This window comes from Haliotis cracherodii, unplaced genomic scaffold (assembly GCF_022045235.1).
Source record: "Haliotis cracherodii isolate W230 unplaced genomic scaffold, xgHalCrac1.p SCAF_11, whole genome shotgun sequence".
Lineage (NCBI taxonomy): Eukaryota > Metazoa > Mollusca > Gastropoda > Lepetellida > Haliotidae > Haliotis > Haliotis cracherodii.
In genome coordinates this window covers 35,288,244-35,304,988 of record NW_027266266.1, presented here as the reverse complement: position 1 = coordinate 35,304,988, position 16,745 = coordinate 35,288,244, and the positions used below count along the sequence as shown (strand labels likewise).

General features: G+C 38.9%; 1 protein-coding gene across 1 annotated transcript; it reads right to left on the bottom strand.

Moving 5' to 3' along the window:
• Nucleotides 1-1,105: 1,105 nt before the first annotated feature.
• On the bottom strand, nucleotides 1,106-16,570 carry LOC139455706 (RPA-interacting protein A-like). Its single transcript, XM_071237254.1, has 8 exons — nucleotides 16,463-16,570; nucleotides 15,799-15,900; nucleotides 14,069-14,251; nucleotides 13,270-13,348; nucleotides 10,178-10,298; nucleotides 9,906-9,969; nucleotides 8,788-8,925; nucleotides 1,106-2,609 (listed from the first exon to the last, which is right to left on the bottom strand). The coding sequence occupies exons 2-8, from the start codon at nucleotides 15,877-15,879 to the stop codon at nucleotides 2,580-2,582; spliced, it is 696 nt and encodes a 231-aa protein (XP_071093355.1). The 5' UTR covers nucleotides 15,880-15,900; nucleotides 16,463-16,570; the 3' UTR covers nucleotides 1,106-2,579.
• Nucleotides 16,571-16,745: the final 175 nt, after the last annotated feature.

Here is a 16,745-nt window from a genome sequence, read left to right as displayed (position 1 = left end):
TATTGTGATGTGCATGTATGCATGCATGTGTGCGAGCTTGTGCTACTAACGCCAATTTTATAGTGCTATCCTAATGAGAAACCATGCCATAGTTTAACATGAATATACTTATCAGACACAGTATATTGGCTCCGAGCCAACCAATACTTGTTTTAGCCCCTCAATGCTGAGTGCTAGGTAGAGTAAGAAGTACCATCTTGTAACGTCTCTAGTTATGTCACAGCCTGGGAATCGACCCACCATCCTTCCATTCTGTGGGCAAATGCTGTATCCACTTGACCACGAAGGCGGTCTACTTTTGGATATGAGTATGGTTAGTTTTAGTGTTTCACAAATGACACCCACCACTCGACCCATCATCTGTTGCAGTGATAGATCCCCTTGTGTACTTCACTGGCACTGACATTACACAGATTAAGGTCAATCTTTTATTGCAATTGTATAATACATGCAGAAAGCCTGAGTAATGGTGATCCTGTTCAAAATAAGATCAGAACAAGGTAAGTGTACAGGGCTCACTAATACCTCCGACCTTGACTCAAACATATTTCAATGTGTTAAAAAATGAAAAAAAAGCCATATTTTCTCAGAAAATCCACTCATCGAAATCAAACTTTGTACTGCTCCTCTCCTATTGGTAATGAAACCATTTGCCCAATTGAAAAAGAATCCATGAAGTAGTATTCAAGTTATATGTCTTACAAATGTTGAAGTAAAAAAAGTATTTGAAATCACTACACCTCTCCAAATGGTATAGAAAGTGTTCACAAAGTTTGAAAAGAATATATGAAGTAGTTTTCAAGTTATAGGTCACACAATTCTATTTTCAAAAACATAAAAACATATTTTTCAGGAAATACACATTTCAAAATCAAACTTGGCACTGCACCTCTCCTATTAGTATGGAAACAGTTCCCTAAATTTGAAAGAATCCATGAAATAGTTTTAAAGTTATGGGTTGCAAAGATGTAAAAAGTAAAACAAATGTCTAAGTCAGAAAAGGAAACAAAACTGTATTTTTTTCAGAACATGCAAACATTGAAATATAAGTTCGCACCACATCCTTCCTATTGGCATAGAAAGCGTTCACCAAGTATGAAAATAATCTATGCAATGTTTTTGTTATAGGTCACACAAAAAAATTCCAAGGAAGGATGGAAGGACGGAATTCCTTGGGGTAACTATATACCCCCGCTCTATTAGGTCAGGGGTATATATAACTTTAGTGAAATCTGTCATCAATATTTGGTTCAAGAAACTTTTATATGAATAAAAAGTTGTTGGTCCGTGTAATGCACTCATTTCCGTTATATAAAAAAAAGAACAACACGTATGAAAATATAATTTATGCAGAAAAAACTATATTGCAACAAATTGTTCTATTTACATCATGTACAGGCACTCTTCATCTCAAAAGAACTTTCTTATACTGCAAAACATCAAATGACGTCATTTTCCTTGTCAATGCACAAATGGGACAACATGGACATGACATGGAGCACCTGAGACAATTAAGTGCATATTTTTAAATACAAGTTCAGACAACACACAGAATTGACTTTCAATTAGAAAGCTGTTTGCCCAAATCTTTCTAATAGTTCTCAAAACTTAAATACCTAAATATTCATTTCTCTCACTTGAATGAATAAATCACTGAGGTTTCTCATGCATGGCTTCAAACAGATTACAAAAGCAAAATATTATTCAGTGAACATATTATTATTGACATATTCCACAGCCACACTGAGACCCATCACAGGATGTAATAAACCCTGCGACTCCGACATGCTGGAGCTCAACTACATGGGAACATGCTGAAGCAGAAAGCTTTTTAAAAGGGAAGATGTTTATGTAGTAAATCATAACTTGTATTTCAAAACCACTTTTCCATTTCTAAAAGATGACATCTTTTCAAAGTATATGATACAGAAAACAATATTACAACTCGTGACAAGGAAACCAGCCTCCATCAAAATAGAATATAAGAAGCAATACTTGGAGTTCAGAACACAAATGTAACAAAAGATAGAAAAATGAAGTTGTAAGCAGAGCTAATACAATACAGCACATTTTTTTGTATCAATTGTGAAAATCATTACCGGTAATTTATTTTCATACAAGGCAAATACAAACAATCCATGAAACATGTCAAAGATTATGTAGAATTTGAACTTCTAAGTAATAGACATAGTCCATTTTTTTAGAGGGTTCTGACATTATTTCCAGTAATTTGGGTTGTCTGATCAACATCTCTTGAAGGGTTGAACAAATAGGACTGTTTACAGGACAAATGCCTGTAGACTTCATCAGGACCATCTTACCCGGTAACAACATTGCAATTTGACAGGCAGGGTAAAAAATGTGAAATATCACGCTCCTTATATCATGAATATGCATATTTTGATTAACACTATGGACAAAAAGGACAAAATATCTGTAAGTGGATGCGTAACATTTCAGTGAAGTTATTTACAACAGATAGTTTGCAGTCAAACACAGTTTTTGTTGAACCTTGTTGAAGACACAGTCGCAACACGAGTTCTATCACACTTTGGCACAGAGCTGGATCTTAAACACTGTCAGATGACCACGCTCATGAAGTCACATGTCTGAAAATAAAGTAAGGTCAATCAAATAGCCGCATTTCATGATGTTTTGTGTTATTTGTGACAATGGACTGATAAATATTTACAATTACTATAGCTCAGGCTCCTCATCACATTTGCCACTGTTAACTCCAGGCTGCTGAAACACAGTCAGTCAGTGAAAACTGTTAAGACCCCAAGTAACACTCGAGGCAAGGGAGTTAACCGACTATAAAAGTCTAGTTTCCACTCTTGCCGAACTAGGCTGGTATTATAGAGTTACATTTTGGATCGGCTAACAAGTCTATGCATAGTCCAATCAAAATCGCACACCGAAATCGACATCCGGTTCGCAAAATGTCGTGCCAATTTCTGTCGAGATATTTTCCAAGTCTTTTCATGTTTTTAATCAAGGTGCTCATGTGATTTGATGCACTTTGCTATGTAAGATCCGTTTTATCACAATATAGATCTTGATTGTCGATCAGATCATTTTGACTGGGCTCCACCATTTGGTTTGAAGCAAATGCAAGTGATATGAGAGGTGGAATCTGATTGGTACATATGAGAGGCTTAGAAGGGACCTAACTCGTAATAACCACTGGTGGCGCTAGGGTTAAGCCTAGGAATTCCAGCCTAGATTGGCAAGGGTGGAAACTGGACTTTTAAAATCAGTTAACTCCCTTGCCTCAGGAAGATGGTGAAACCCATGAGCAAGTATGGTACAGCGCTGACAGACCACAAATCATTATCAGGATGAACCTAGGATTCAAACCCACCAGCGGATCAAGGTACGCTCAATGCCTGCAACTCCGCATTGTGAACTGTTGCATCATATGGGACAAAATATGAGTCAGTCTTCCTTTGCACTGATCCAACTACACTCAACCACCATTTCCTGACCCCACCTCTACAGGTATTAGTTAATGAATTCTTCTAAAATCTGCTTTAGGTCAAAGCAGTAACAGTTTGTGAAGTTCAGGTTGTGGCTAAAGTTAACATCAGGAAGTAATATTCACAACTAAACTATTCACCTCAACTATATCTTAAAGGGGCACTGATCTAACGCAATTCTCCGGACTGGTTGTTGCCTTTGTTATTGTTTTTTCCCTGTGAGTACCCAGATGAAGCGCAATGCAACTGAGCGTGACCAGAGACTGGGCTACCGTCTGCAAGGACAGCTAAATAAACTTGGAGGATGGAGGCAATATTTGTTTTACACATTTTTGAACACATTTGAACTGTGATCTATAAAGATTTTGACAAAGGGGGCATGTTAATTAATTTCTTCAGCCTAAACAAACAGACAATAAGAACGGCGGAGCTCATCAGATGTCGTCATTTGGAAATACCCCAGATGGTTATAGTTTAATAATATAAAAAGTATCAATGCAGTGAAAGCATTTTCAGATTTCGGATTGCGTCGATAATACGTGTACGATTACTACTCCCTTGTTGTCATCCACACTTTCTGGTATAACCTACACTAGTGTATTTGTCGTCATTCACTTGATGTTCAGTTAATGAATTTATTACAGGTACAATTATTGGTAGCACCACTTAGATTACCTGACAAAGGTTCCCATTTGGCATTTATTGTGTCTGGGGTAATTATTCAATCTAATGTGTGTTATGTAATATGCACGTGGCAGCCCAGCAAGAGGTGAATGATCAGTTGATTTACTTTTTTGGTAAATCAACGGATCGTTCCTAGGCATCAAAGGATTAACAGAAAATACGTTGATTGATTAATCACTGTTATCTTGCACAGTAGATATGTCAAAAGTGAGTGTTTACATGTCTAGGTTTACTAAAACAAAGGGAATACACTCACATCATGGCGTGAAGTGCCGATGTAAAAACAACATACTTTGTTCAAAGGGTCAACTGATAATACGTTGATTGATTGCCCATTGTTATCTATCACTCAGTGGATTTTTTAGGAACCGTGGACGTTATGAAAATAGTTGTCACGTGGGCTTTCTCAGCCGACCCTTGAGACTTGACATTTATGTGAAACACCTGAAACAATCTAAGTGATCAGTTGAGAAACGAACACGGGTTATAATATCCCGAATCGATATATATCTTTTAAAATATTTGATTGTTACAAAGACACGTGACATCGAATAAGTTTCTTTGTACAGCTGCAGATGAGTAGGATATTGTTCCTTTGTGTTGATATTCACGGATACATTCCTCGAACAAGGAAGCTGCCTAAAATTTATACACATAAATTTGGTAGGTTGTAATTATGGTATTTGCATTTTGTTTTCCTTCATTTGCTGTAGCATTGAACGATTCGTTCTTGTTCCTCTACGTCTTGGTTGGGAAATTATTCAATGCACGATAGACGTTGTTTTCACAAGTCTTTTCCTCTGTAAGCGTGTATATATTACCGTAAATTTGTAATTGTGATTCTCTCAGGCAAATAATGAAATGTGTAAATATTTCAGTCATTTTGACTGAAAAATCTGTCCAGACTGACTAAAATTGATTAAGACGATCAAAAGGGCCTACAAACATCACAACAGATTATTGTGTAGGATTAGAAGCCAAACACATAGAAATGTACTTTTCAATGTAACATTTTCAGTCTCTTGGTGATGACATTAAACATCAAAATGTTTGGAATTCGTTATCATGATAATACAGATGGAAATGTTTTTCAGTCACTTTGTAAAATAACTGAATATTTAGGCGTTTAATAAATTTGAAAATGTTACACATTTTGACAGTAAAAAATATATACACACTATAAAAAAAAGCAATGCTCAGGTGAAATATTTACTTTGTGTTGCAAGTCAATATAGTGTAAACGAAAATCGCAAAATTACCAAGCAAGTGACTTATCAAAACTTCGTCACCATTACCGATGCTACCCACAAAGATACCTACATTTCCTTATTATCTCGAAAACTATATTTCATTTTGTTGATCAATGTGACCATACGCCCTTATTACTACCAATAAAAGTGACTAATGCGCTTACGAATGACACAGCAGAGGTCGCGAACTAGTCTAGATTTCTGCTATACATCCGGGTACTCACTGGGAAAAAACAATAACAAAGGCAACAACCAGTCTCGGGGAATTGCTTTAGATCAGTGCCCCTTTAAATCTCATAAGAGACAACGTTGATAAAAGGAAGCAGGAAATAAACAGACTGTTTCATGTTGGATAAATTACTTTTCCTATCTGCATTACACATCTGCTTCCTATCTTAATACAACCCGAACACAACACTATACACTTGAAACACCAAATTTCAAGGGTGTCACTTTATCAGTTATTGTTGTACCAATGCTTGAAAACAAGATGTAGGATAATGGCTGTACCTGGCACATTAAGAGGGGGTAAGGTGATGTAGGATAATGGTTGTACCTGGCACATTAAGAGGGGGTAAGGTGATGTAGGATAATGTCTGTACCTGGCACATTAAGAGGAGGTAAGGTGATGTAGGATAATGGTTGTACCTGGCACATTAAGAGGAGGTAAGGTGATGTAGGATAATGGTTGTACCTGGCACATTAAGAGGAGGTAAGGTGATGTAGGATAATGTCTGTACCTGGCACATTAAGAGGAGGTAAGGTGATGTAGGATAATGGCTGTACCTGGCACATTAAGAGGAGGTAAGGTGATGTAGGATAATGGCTGTACCTGGCACATTAAGAGGAGGTAAGGTGATGTAGGATAATGGTTGTACCTGGCACATTAAGAGGAGGTAAGGTGATGTAGGATAATGTCTGTATCTGGCACATTAAGAGGAGGTAAGGTGATGTAGGATAATGGCTGTACCTGGCACATTAAGAGGAGGTAAGGTGATGTAGGATAATGTCTGTACCTGGCACATTAAGAGGAGGTAAGGTGACGTAGGATAATGGCTGTACCTGGCACATTAAGAGGGGGTAAGGTGATGTAGTATAATGGCTGTACCTGGCACATTAAGAGGAGGTAAGGTGATGTAGGATAATGTCTGTACCTGGCACATTAAGAGGAGGTAAGGTGATGTAGTATAATGGCTGTACCTGGCACATTAAGAGGGGGTAAGGTGATGTAGGATAATGGCTGTACCTGGCACATTAAGAGGAGGTAAGGTGATGTAGGATAATGTCTGTACCTGGCACATTATGAGGAAGTAAGTTGATGTAGGCTAATGTCTGTACCTGGCACATTATGAGGAAGTAAGTTCATGCAGGATAATGTCTGTACCTGGCACATTATGAGGAAGTAAGTTCATGCAGGATAATGTCTGTACCTGGCACATCAAGAGGAAATAAGTTGATGCAGGATAATGTCTGTACCTGGCACATCAAGAGGAAATAAGTTGATGCAGGATAATGTCTGTACCTGGCACATTATGAGGAAATAAGATCATGTATTATGACTACCTGACATGTCATGAGGTTAGATGATGTATAATGATTACCTGACATGTCATGAGGTTAGATGATGTATAATGACTACCTGATATATCATGAGGTTAGATGATGTATAATAACTACCTGACATGTCATGAGGTTAGATGATGTACAATGACTACCTGACACGTCATCAGGTTAGATGATGTATAATGACTACCTGATATATCATGAGGTTAGATGATGTATAATGACTACCTGACACGTCATCAGGTTAGATGATGTATAATGACTACCTGATATATCATGAGGTTAGATGATGTATAATGACTACCTGACATGTCATGAGGTTAGATGATGTATAATGACTACCTGACACGTCATCAGGTTAGATGATGTATAATGACTACCTGATATATCATGAGGTTAGATGATGTATAATGACTACCTGACATGTCATGAGGTTAGATGATGTATAATGACTACCTGACACGTCATCAGGTTAGATGATGTATAATGACTACCTGATATATCATGAGGTTAGATGATGTATAATGACTACCTGACATGTCATGAGGTTAGATGCTGTATAATGACTACCTGATATATCATGAGGTTAGATGATGTATAATGACTACCTGACATGTCATGAGGTTAGATGATGTATAATGACTACCTGACACGTCATCAGGTTAGATGATGTATAATGACTACCTGATATATCATGAGGTTAGATGATGTATAATGACTACCTGACATGTCATGAGGTTAGATGATGTATAATGACTACCTAATATATCATGAGGTTAGATGATGTATAATGACTACCTGACATGTCATGAGGTTAGATGATGTATAATGACTACCTGACACGTCATCAGGTTAGATGATGTATAATGACTACCTGATATATCATGAGGTTAGATGATGTATAATGACTACCTGACACGTCATCAGGTTAGATGATGTATAATGACTACCTGATATATCATGAGGTTAGATGATGTATAATGACTACCTGACATGTCATCAGGTTAGATGATGTATAATGACTACCTGATATATCATGAGGTTAGATGATGTATAATGACTACCTGACATGTCATGAGGTTAGATGATGTATAATGACTACCTGATATATCATGAGGTTAGATGATGTATAATGACTACCTGACATGTCATAAACTTAGATGATGAATAACAATGACTGTACCTGATACATCATGAGGTTAGGCAATGTATGACAATAACTGTACAGACACATCATGAGATTAGATGACTACCTGACACATCATGAGATTAGATGACTACCTGACACGTCATGAGATTAGATGACTACCTGACACGTCATGAGATTAGATGACTACCTGACACGTCATGAGATAAGATGACTACCTGACACGTCATGAGATTAGATGACTACCTGACACGTCATGAGATTAGATGACTACCTGACACGTCATGAGATTAGATGACTATCTGACACGTCATGAGATTAGATGACTACCTGACACATCATGAGATTAGATGACTACCTGACACATCATGAGATTAGATGACTATCTGACACGTCATGAGATTAGATGACTACCTGACATCATGAGATTAGATAACTAGCTGACACATCATGAGATTAGATGACTATCTGACACATCATGAGATTAGATGACTACCTGACACATCATGAGATTAGATGACTACCTGACACGTCATGAGATTAGATGACTACCTGACACATCATGAGATTAGATAACTACCTGACACATCATGAGATTAGATGACTATCTGACACGTCATGAGATTAGATGACTACCTGACACATCATGAGATTAGATGACTACCTGACACGTCATGAGGAGGTTAGTGGCACCAAGACCAGACATAACCTGGAAGCTGGGGTTGTCAGGGCACTTGGCTGTATGTTCAGACATTCCTTCAGTCAGCTGGTGGCTGATGTTGCTGAGGCTCAGACAATCTTGCTGAAAGCATTTAGTCATGTGTTATGATAGTATAGTGGCATATTAACACATAAGACATATCAGCAAATAGTTGTCAGAAACAACCTTTGTTTAAAACTGCTTCAGGCTCATATACGACATTCATATTGTGAGTTGGGTTTAACACTGCTGTAAACAGTATTCTAGTGATATCATGGTGTGTCAGCTAAATGTGGGAATAAAGCCTGGAGTGATGCAGCTCGTTTACCACTTTGGTGAAACCCATGAGCACAAACCAAGAGACATAACCTGGGCAAACCGGGATTGAACCGACCATCATAGTTTGCTAGCATGCCGAAGGTAAGCAACTCTGCACTGCAAATTGAGGCACTTTAGACTGGTCAACCCATGCCTCCTTGTAGCACACATGATATGATGTTCATATTTCGGCTCGGATATGAAATTGATATTGTGGTTCAGATACAATACTCTTACTGGGGCTCACAGTATGAGCCACAATGTTCAGTGAAGTAATACACAGTTTTGTTACAGACAGCAACATTACATCCACATTACCTCATTATGACGACAACATAACAGAAGTATCTGTGTTAATGAGTCTGGACCAGACACACTAGTTGTTTGTGGGTTGGGTTTATTTGGAATAAAAGCCAAATGTGATGCCAATTGTAGAATTGTCACAACGGTGTGAAACCTACAAGGAAGTGTATGGTGCTGACACACCAAGGATATAAATCATGGTGAACCTTGAATTTGGACATGATTAGCTGATCCTGGTACAACTGTTGGATGCAACTCTACACAGTGACATGTGTCTCAATACAGTAAAGATCTACACAGTTGGGATACAACAACATGATATGAACGATGTCTCTGAACCTGACCACCCTATCCGCAAGTCCCCACCTTATGACCAGTGTAGGTCGGGGGCCTATTCTAACCCAGAATCCCACAGGGATTGATCTACCTGTTCTCATACTCATGTGTGTTCCATGTCTCACCTCAGTATCAATTCTCAGTCCACAGCTGCAGAACACAATACCCTTGTTCAACATCAATACATGTCTGAAAACAAAACATTAACAACACATATAATCATGATAATATGGCTCAACAGTATTTGAACATGAAATATTACCAGAGCAACATATTCAAAGTTAGAGTTACATTAACATATTCCAAAAGGCTATCAACATACATTCTACACGACTAACACTGTTTTGCTGACACAATGGGATGCTATTCGTTCCACTGTCTGTTGCTGGCTACCTACTTCTGACAGACCGGGCAGAGAATATCCTCTGTAGACAGGGTCTCAATGGCAGAACACAGAACCTCCTCCTCCCTACGCAGACTATGTTCATAACGGTCGTACTCGGACAGCAATTTATTTTCTGAAATTGAACCAATTAAACCAACTTAGCTCATACTTTGTCCACTGTATATCTCAAATAAGCAAGCTCATTTATAACACTGTCATCTGACATGATATTGTCAAGAAATTTCAAATAATCAGCTGATAATAGAACAACAATCTCATCAACATTTTAAATTTTACAATAAATTGTATATTCATAATACTAATCCTATCTCACACTAAGCATTTCTCATTCTTCTTTCGATCCTATGTGGAAACGTGCCTAAACAAAGGTTTCCAGCTTCTAAAAACAATTCATCCGACCCCACCCAGCATCACCATGGTCGTCACATCCTAACAATCTGTGTTGTGCATGATTTTTACAAACGCTGAACTTGTGATTTCCCCAGCAAACTTATTCTCGTTCTAAAGTACAGTTCTTGGTAGCCTTGATTTTGTGTATCACCCAGGGAAATACTACAGAAGGTGGAAGAGCGTACACTTTAAGTTCTTCCCAGGGGATACTGAATGTGTCTACTGCCCAAGCCTCTGCGGATCCGGAATCAGTGAGACATATGTCATTAGTTGGTGGTTCTGATGTGCTGTGAAAAGGTTGATGTTGGCTTGACCAAAGCACTGATGCACCAGTTAAAACACCTAAGGCTGGAGTTTCCACTCTGTGAGAGCCACCTTGTCTGGTTGGGACATGCCAGAATGTTCCGACATCCAGGAATGTGCTGGACTAAGAATTGTAGTCCTCAGCAATCCACCAAATGAAAGAAAAGGAACGTCTGTTGATATAGGAAGTGAGAGTGCAAAGTTCACTGATGTTGGTGGACACGTGGTAATGTTGGTGGACATTGCAAGCTGGGTGTACCGTAGCTGCTCCTGACAATATGAGATTGCCAGAATGAGCGCTTCAAAGAGTGATGGCTGCATAGAGGTCTTGACGCCTGGTGTAAGGGCCCAGGAACTGTTGTATTGGACATAGGTGTAGCCGGCCTCTGTCAAGTTCTGAGCTGATGTGAGCAATCCCAACAACACTTACCACTGGCGAAGTGTGCAAGATTGTCAAAGGGAAGGTGACAGGTGCATAGGTTCTTGAGCCACCTCGGCAGTAATAGTAGGTCCTGATCTGTCTGGAACAGGCCTCCTATGAACAGAAGGTGCCATGGTCAACATTGGGTCTACCACTATGTTCAAGCGATAACAATAGCGCAGTATGTTTAGTACATTGCATCCGCCAGTCCGATCTAGTTCAGCCAGAAGACGCCCAGCCTCCCACCACGGTTAGGACGACTGGGGTTGGGAGTTCCCAGTTGTGACTGTCCAATGCTTCAATGCTTCCACCTCTTATCCCAGTTCCTGCCTTGGAATTTTCCAAAGTGGGACTGATTAGATCCTTGTGCTTTGCCTAAAGATAAAGATTCTTGATCTTGTTCTTGTTCTTTGCGGGAAGAGCATCACGGCCGAAAATTGCCTGACCTGCCAGCTTGCTGAGACAGGCTGTGGGAGACATGCTCCAGTGCCTTGAGAGAGGTCTCATCACGAGCGTGGTTAGAGGCCTTGGCGTGTGTATCCCTGACTTGATCATTGAATAACGAACTGGCCAACCATGGTTGACTGAGGAGACGAACTCAGAGTCTCAACTGGAGAGCACCAGGTAGCCAAGCCTGTGTGTAGCCGTAATCTCCTCAAGTGCTGTCCTAAAGTGGTTCCTCATGTGCTCTATTTGGTGTTACTGAAAATCTGCCAAAATGTGAAAGTGATTGAGGCAGTTGGGATTTATCTCTAAGTTCTGCTCCATAGCTTGGGATGAAGACACCTGTGTCGATAAAGATTTGAGTGATCGCCTGATGTCAGTCTCAATGAAGGCAAATCTGACTTCTGGGATCTTCAGTATGGTTGGCTTAGATGAGCCGGTCATCCTCTGTAAGGCTTCATCCAAGATATATGCCTGGTCTGCTACTGACCTGGTACATCTGTGACATAGACTGCACCCAGGATGTACTGATGTACAACACCGAAGGCTGAGTGTCCATGGGATGTGCTACTGGGTATAGTCGATGAGCCCAGTAGGTAGAGGCTGTGCGCTCGGCCCAAGCCTTCGGAATGAGACGCACGCAGGGCTTTCGAAGACTTCACAAGGTCATCCCCATTAGGGCATTGTCGATTCTTATGAGAGCACTCCCAAGAACGGGACCTGTGGGAATCTTGATCGAGAGAAGAGTCTAACAAGTCAGATCGGCAATCCTGTGACAACCGTTCTCCAGGAGAATGATGAACAGGGGATCTGGAACATCTAGGAGTAGACAGGGAGTGATGAGAAGTGACTGTAGAGGGTTCAATCAAAGCCGCAGTCTTAGGGATGTTGTCAGGACGAAAAAGGTTGACATTATCAGCGACCAAAGATGGGACAAGGGGTCGGCAAATCCCCAATCGTCGAGAATGTAGATAGTTTCACTGATTTTTTTAGACTTCTTTAAAGGAGTTTTCTTAATTTTTGTTGATTTTTAGAGAGCCTGTTCTGCTCTTGACGCCGACATTCATGAGGGTAAATACTGAAGGATTCACTGAAGGATTCACCGAAGAAGACAAGACTGGAAAAATGGAAGAGGGAAAATAGGAAAATGAGAAGTACAAAATAGATTCCCTGGGTATCGTCAATGAAGGCAGCATGTGGTCTTGAGACAATCAGATTAAAACATCCTAACATGATTTAGCTTCATTTCATTGCCACCTCCATTCAGAAATTTTAATCTTAATATCCACAAATAACACAAATATTCCCTTAATAGTACAAACTTGTGTGTAGATGTCATTGTGCTCAGAAATGACAGGGTGTCTAAAATTTTCACAATAATTAGTGTGCCTGTTCTTGAATTCTCCATTTAGAACTGCCCGTTTAAGTTAGTTTGATCAAAGTCTAATTGTTTCAATGTGACCCAGCCATGACCTGGCTACACCATCCCTCAGTTACACTCTTAGTGTCCATGGGATAAGCATACCTTCTTTCATCAGTTCCTCCTGAATGTCTTCAAACAAATTCAGCATTTCATCTATCTCACTCACATCAAAAGCCTCGATCTTTGAGCAAGGAAAATAAAAATGATGATAAATGATAGGGAAATAGGCTCATGCAAACTGGCAGTCCTAGGTAGTACGACTAAAATCATTCAAACACTGATTTGTTAGCTGACTCAAATAGTGTGATGGATATCAATCTAGTAAAAGATTACTTAAAAGATAATGTTTCAGCTTCTCACATGGAATTCATCACAACATCTAGACCTGGACATTGGCACCAGACACTGCAAATCGTGTGATAGTACTATTTATGATTGGTATTAGCACCCAAACATTGCTCCTTCTCTCTACACTCCATAGCCTTACTGAAGAACAAAGTTGGGATTTCTTATCAGCTTACAGGTCATATGGATGCGAATAATATGTCCCTTCAGCAAAATATCTTTGGGAATAATAAGTTCTTGCTTAGATATATGATATAAAACCAATATGACCATCCTGATGATGTTAATCAGCCTATTTTCCTAAGTGCTCTCTGATACAATAACCACACACACAATGTCAATGTGTCATTTCTGCCTCTAACACTAGGTCTTTCATGACAAGAGACATTGCCCTCCAAGGTGCAATAGAAATACATTTCACAAGAGAAGTAGAAAATGTAAAAGCTTAAGGCCCCATGACTATGATGAATGACATAAGCTTACATAACTTTCAGTTGAGGTGAGATAAAAGCCATAGTCAAGTAGCAAATAGCATGGGTACACAAGCATCACGTACATCGAAGTCCATTAAGTCTGCATTGTTGCCTGATGCCTTGTCTCTCTGTAGTGACTTCCACTCCTCTGTCATCAGGTCCTTGATAAACTCATCTTTCTTGCTCTTTCCCTCATCCTCAGGTTGTAGGTTGCGGAAACGGGAAAACAATTTTTCTCGATTTCCACGTAACCGATCCAGACATCGCTTTTAATAAGAGAAAAGGGATAGTAAGTAGAAAACATATTTGGATAGCGGTTGACATCAACTATTCTGTTTGTATTCCCTCTTACACACGGGTGACACATGTGATAAGTCTGTGACATCAACAGTGGTAAGATCATTGTTCAATCAAAAGTTAATGTTGACCTGCACTCAGAAGTTCGCAATTATGCTGCTTACCTATATATTTCCATTTCATTTTGAATTATCCGTGGGTAGTGCTGTGTATATGGTAATATATGTTGCCTGCAGCTGGCTACCTTCACTATTATTATCAGGGTTAGAAACTAACAGTTTTTGTCCACTAGTCCTTATAATGATAGCAAAACCCTTAAAATGGGCCAATGTCTACTAGACCTTAGGATACCTTTACTTTTGGGCAGTTTGGTAAGGACTACAGGACTAGTGCCAATTTCTAACACTGATTATCAGCTCGGGAGCAGAGACAGAAAATATATTGATCTGTAAACCAATAACTCGGCCCACATATTTTCCATCTTCACAAGTATTTTCAATTATCAGCCAATGAAGTCCCACGGGTGGATACTGACATGACAACCATTTTTATTCAATACGGTTTGACTGTCAAATGCTTTTCTTTATCAGGCTCATCAAGGAACTGGATTTAATTTGCACCAGGTGCATGTTGCCATGAAATCCTAGTTGCACCAGACAGAAGCAGGTTGCACCCTGGTCCCATAAATTTGTCAAAGTTAAAGCACTTGTCGGTCTGCTGGGAGTGTCACATTGATTAATGATATACTGCTGTAAGACATTTCAGGAACATATGCACATTATCTTAAAGTGCCCACAGTTTGATGACAACAAGCCCAAGAAAGCATGTCAAATTACACAAAACACAGAGATTAGTGACATAGTATGTTATATATAGCTTATTATGTTCAAAGATCAATGTTGTGCGATTCAGTAAGGGTTAGTCAGATAAACTTTGAACTTGATTTGTATTTTTTTTACATGCACTTGGTGCATATAGACATTTTTCAATAATAAGTGTACTGGTGCATATTCTATAGAGCTAAATTGAGCCCTGTTTATACAATAGTGAACTGTTACATCAAGTAAGTGAGTGAGGTGGGTTTAACTCCATGTTTAACAGTATACCAGTTATATCACAGTATGTCAGCTTAAATTTGGAGGAAAGCCATATGTGATACAGGTCTCAGAAGTTAACAACTTTGGTGAAACCCAGGAGCCCTTGTATGGTACTGACAAACCTAGACACATATAATCGAGGGGAACCAGGATTTGAATCTATGATACAGGTGTCTGGTGTTCCCAAGGGATGCAACTCTGCATTAGGCATACATGTCATAATTGTCAAAATTAAATGTGTCAGCATAAACAATGTAAACTAGCCACACAGTGGGAATAACTTATTTATTCTACACCACCATGACCATGAACAACAGATCAGGTTAAAGCTTTCATTAACCAGACCATGCAGTGGTAATAATATGAAGACATTTATTTGCAATTGTTTGACTGGTAAACAAGAAAACTAAGTGCAATACCTTTCTGTATGTCTCCTTCCAAGGTGGAGTTCTAACCTTGTACATTTCTCTGTGTTTCAGAGATCGAGGGGAAGATGCCATCTCTGGATCTCAGTGACTGGACTACAACAACAGAAACATATATCTGTATTGTTCAGGAAACCCAAATTATTTGCTCATGAATTGAGAACCATGAGGTTAAGAAACAAATCTGAAAGCATGAAAAGCTGTAAATTTAAGAGACTTTAGCACGATTATGATAAATAATCAAGTTTTTTAATTTACACTTAGCAGCTTTTATAGACATTTTATGTTAACTTTTTATCGTTAACCCGATCGGTGCCCTGTTAAAACTAATATCACACTCGATTCCACCGAATCAAAAACAAAAAAATGTCAAAATGCTTATATTTTTATACATGCGATAAAATCATTTCGTACTACAAAGAGCTCCAAAGATGCATAATGCACCTCGGTGCATCTTTTGGTTAATCATTACGACCCTAGAAATATAGGAATTAAGGAATTTTAGAAATAGTTTAAAAGGATGTTTCTTAATTTGTAGTAAACAGATGTGTGTGACCAGCTGTTGACTAGGCTACAAATTATTAAATATGACGAATTCAATAACATTAAACATTCGACTAATAATAATTTCTTGAGAATTCATTGTTCTGTGACAAACCAAAGCAGCGTGGTTTTTACTGTCTGGAAAAGCCTCAGACGAGATACAGTTGTCAAGTGTCTGTCACAACACCACTGACCGACGAAGGTTCGCGCGTCTGAATATAAACACAAGAGTTGTCTTCTCATTGAAGGTGGAAAAGTGTATTCCAGTGAAAAAGTACAATATTTTATTTGGGCAGCTGTCGATTCCAATGAAATTCATTATTAGGAACATATATATATATATTTAAATTGTGTATAGATAAAGATTGTCAATTTTTTAATTGAAGATAATTTATCTC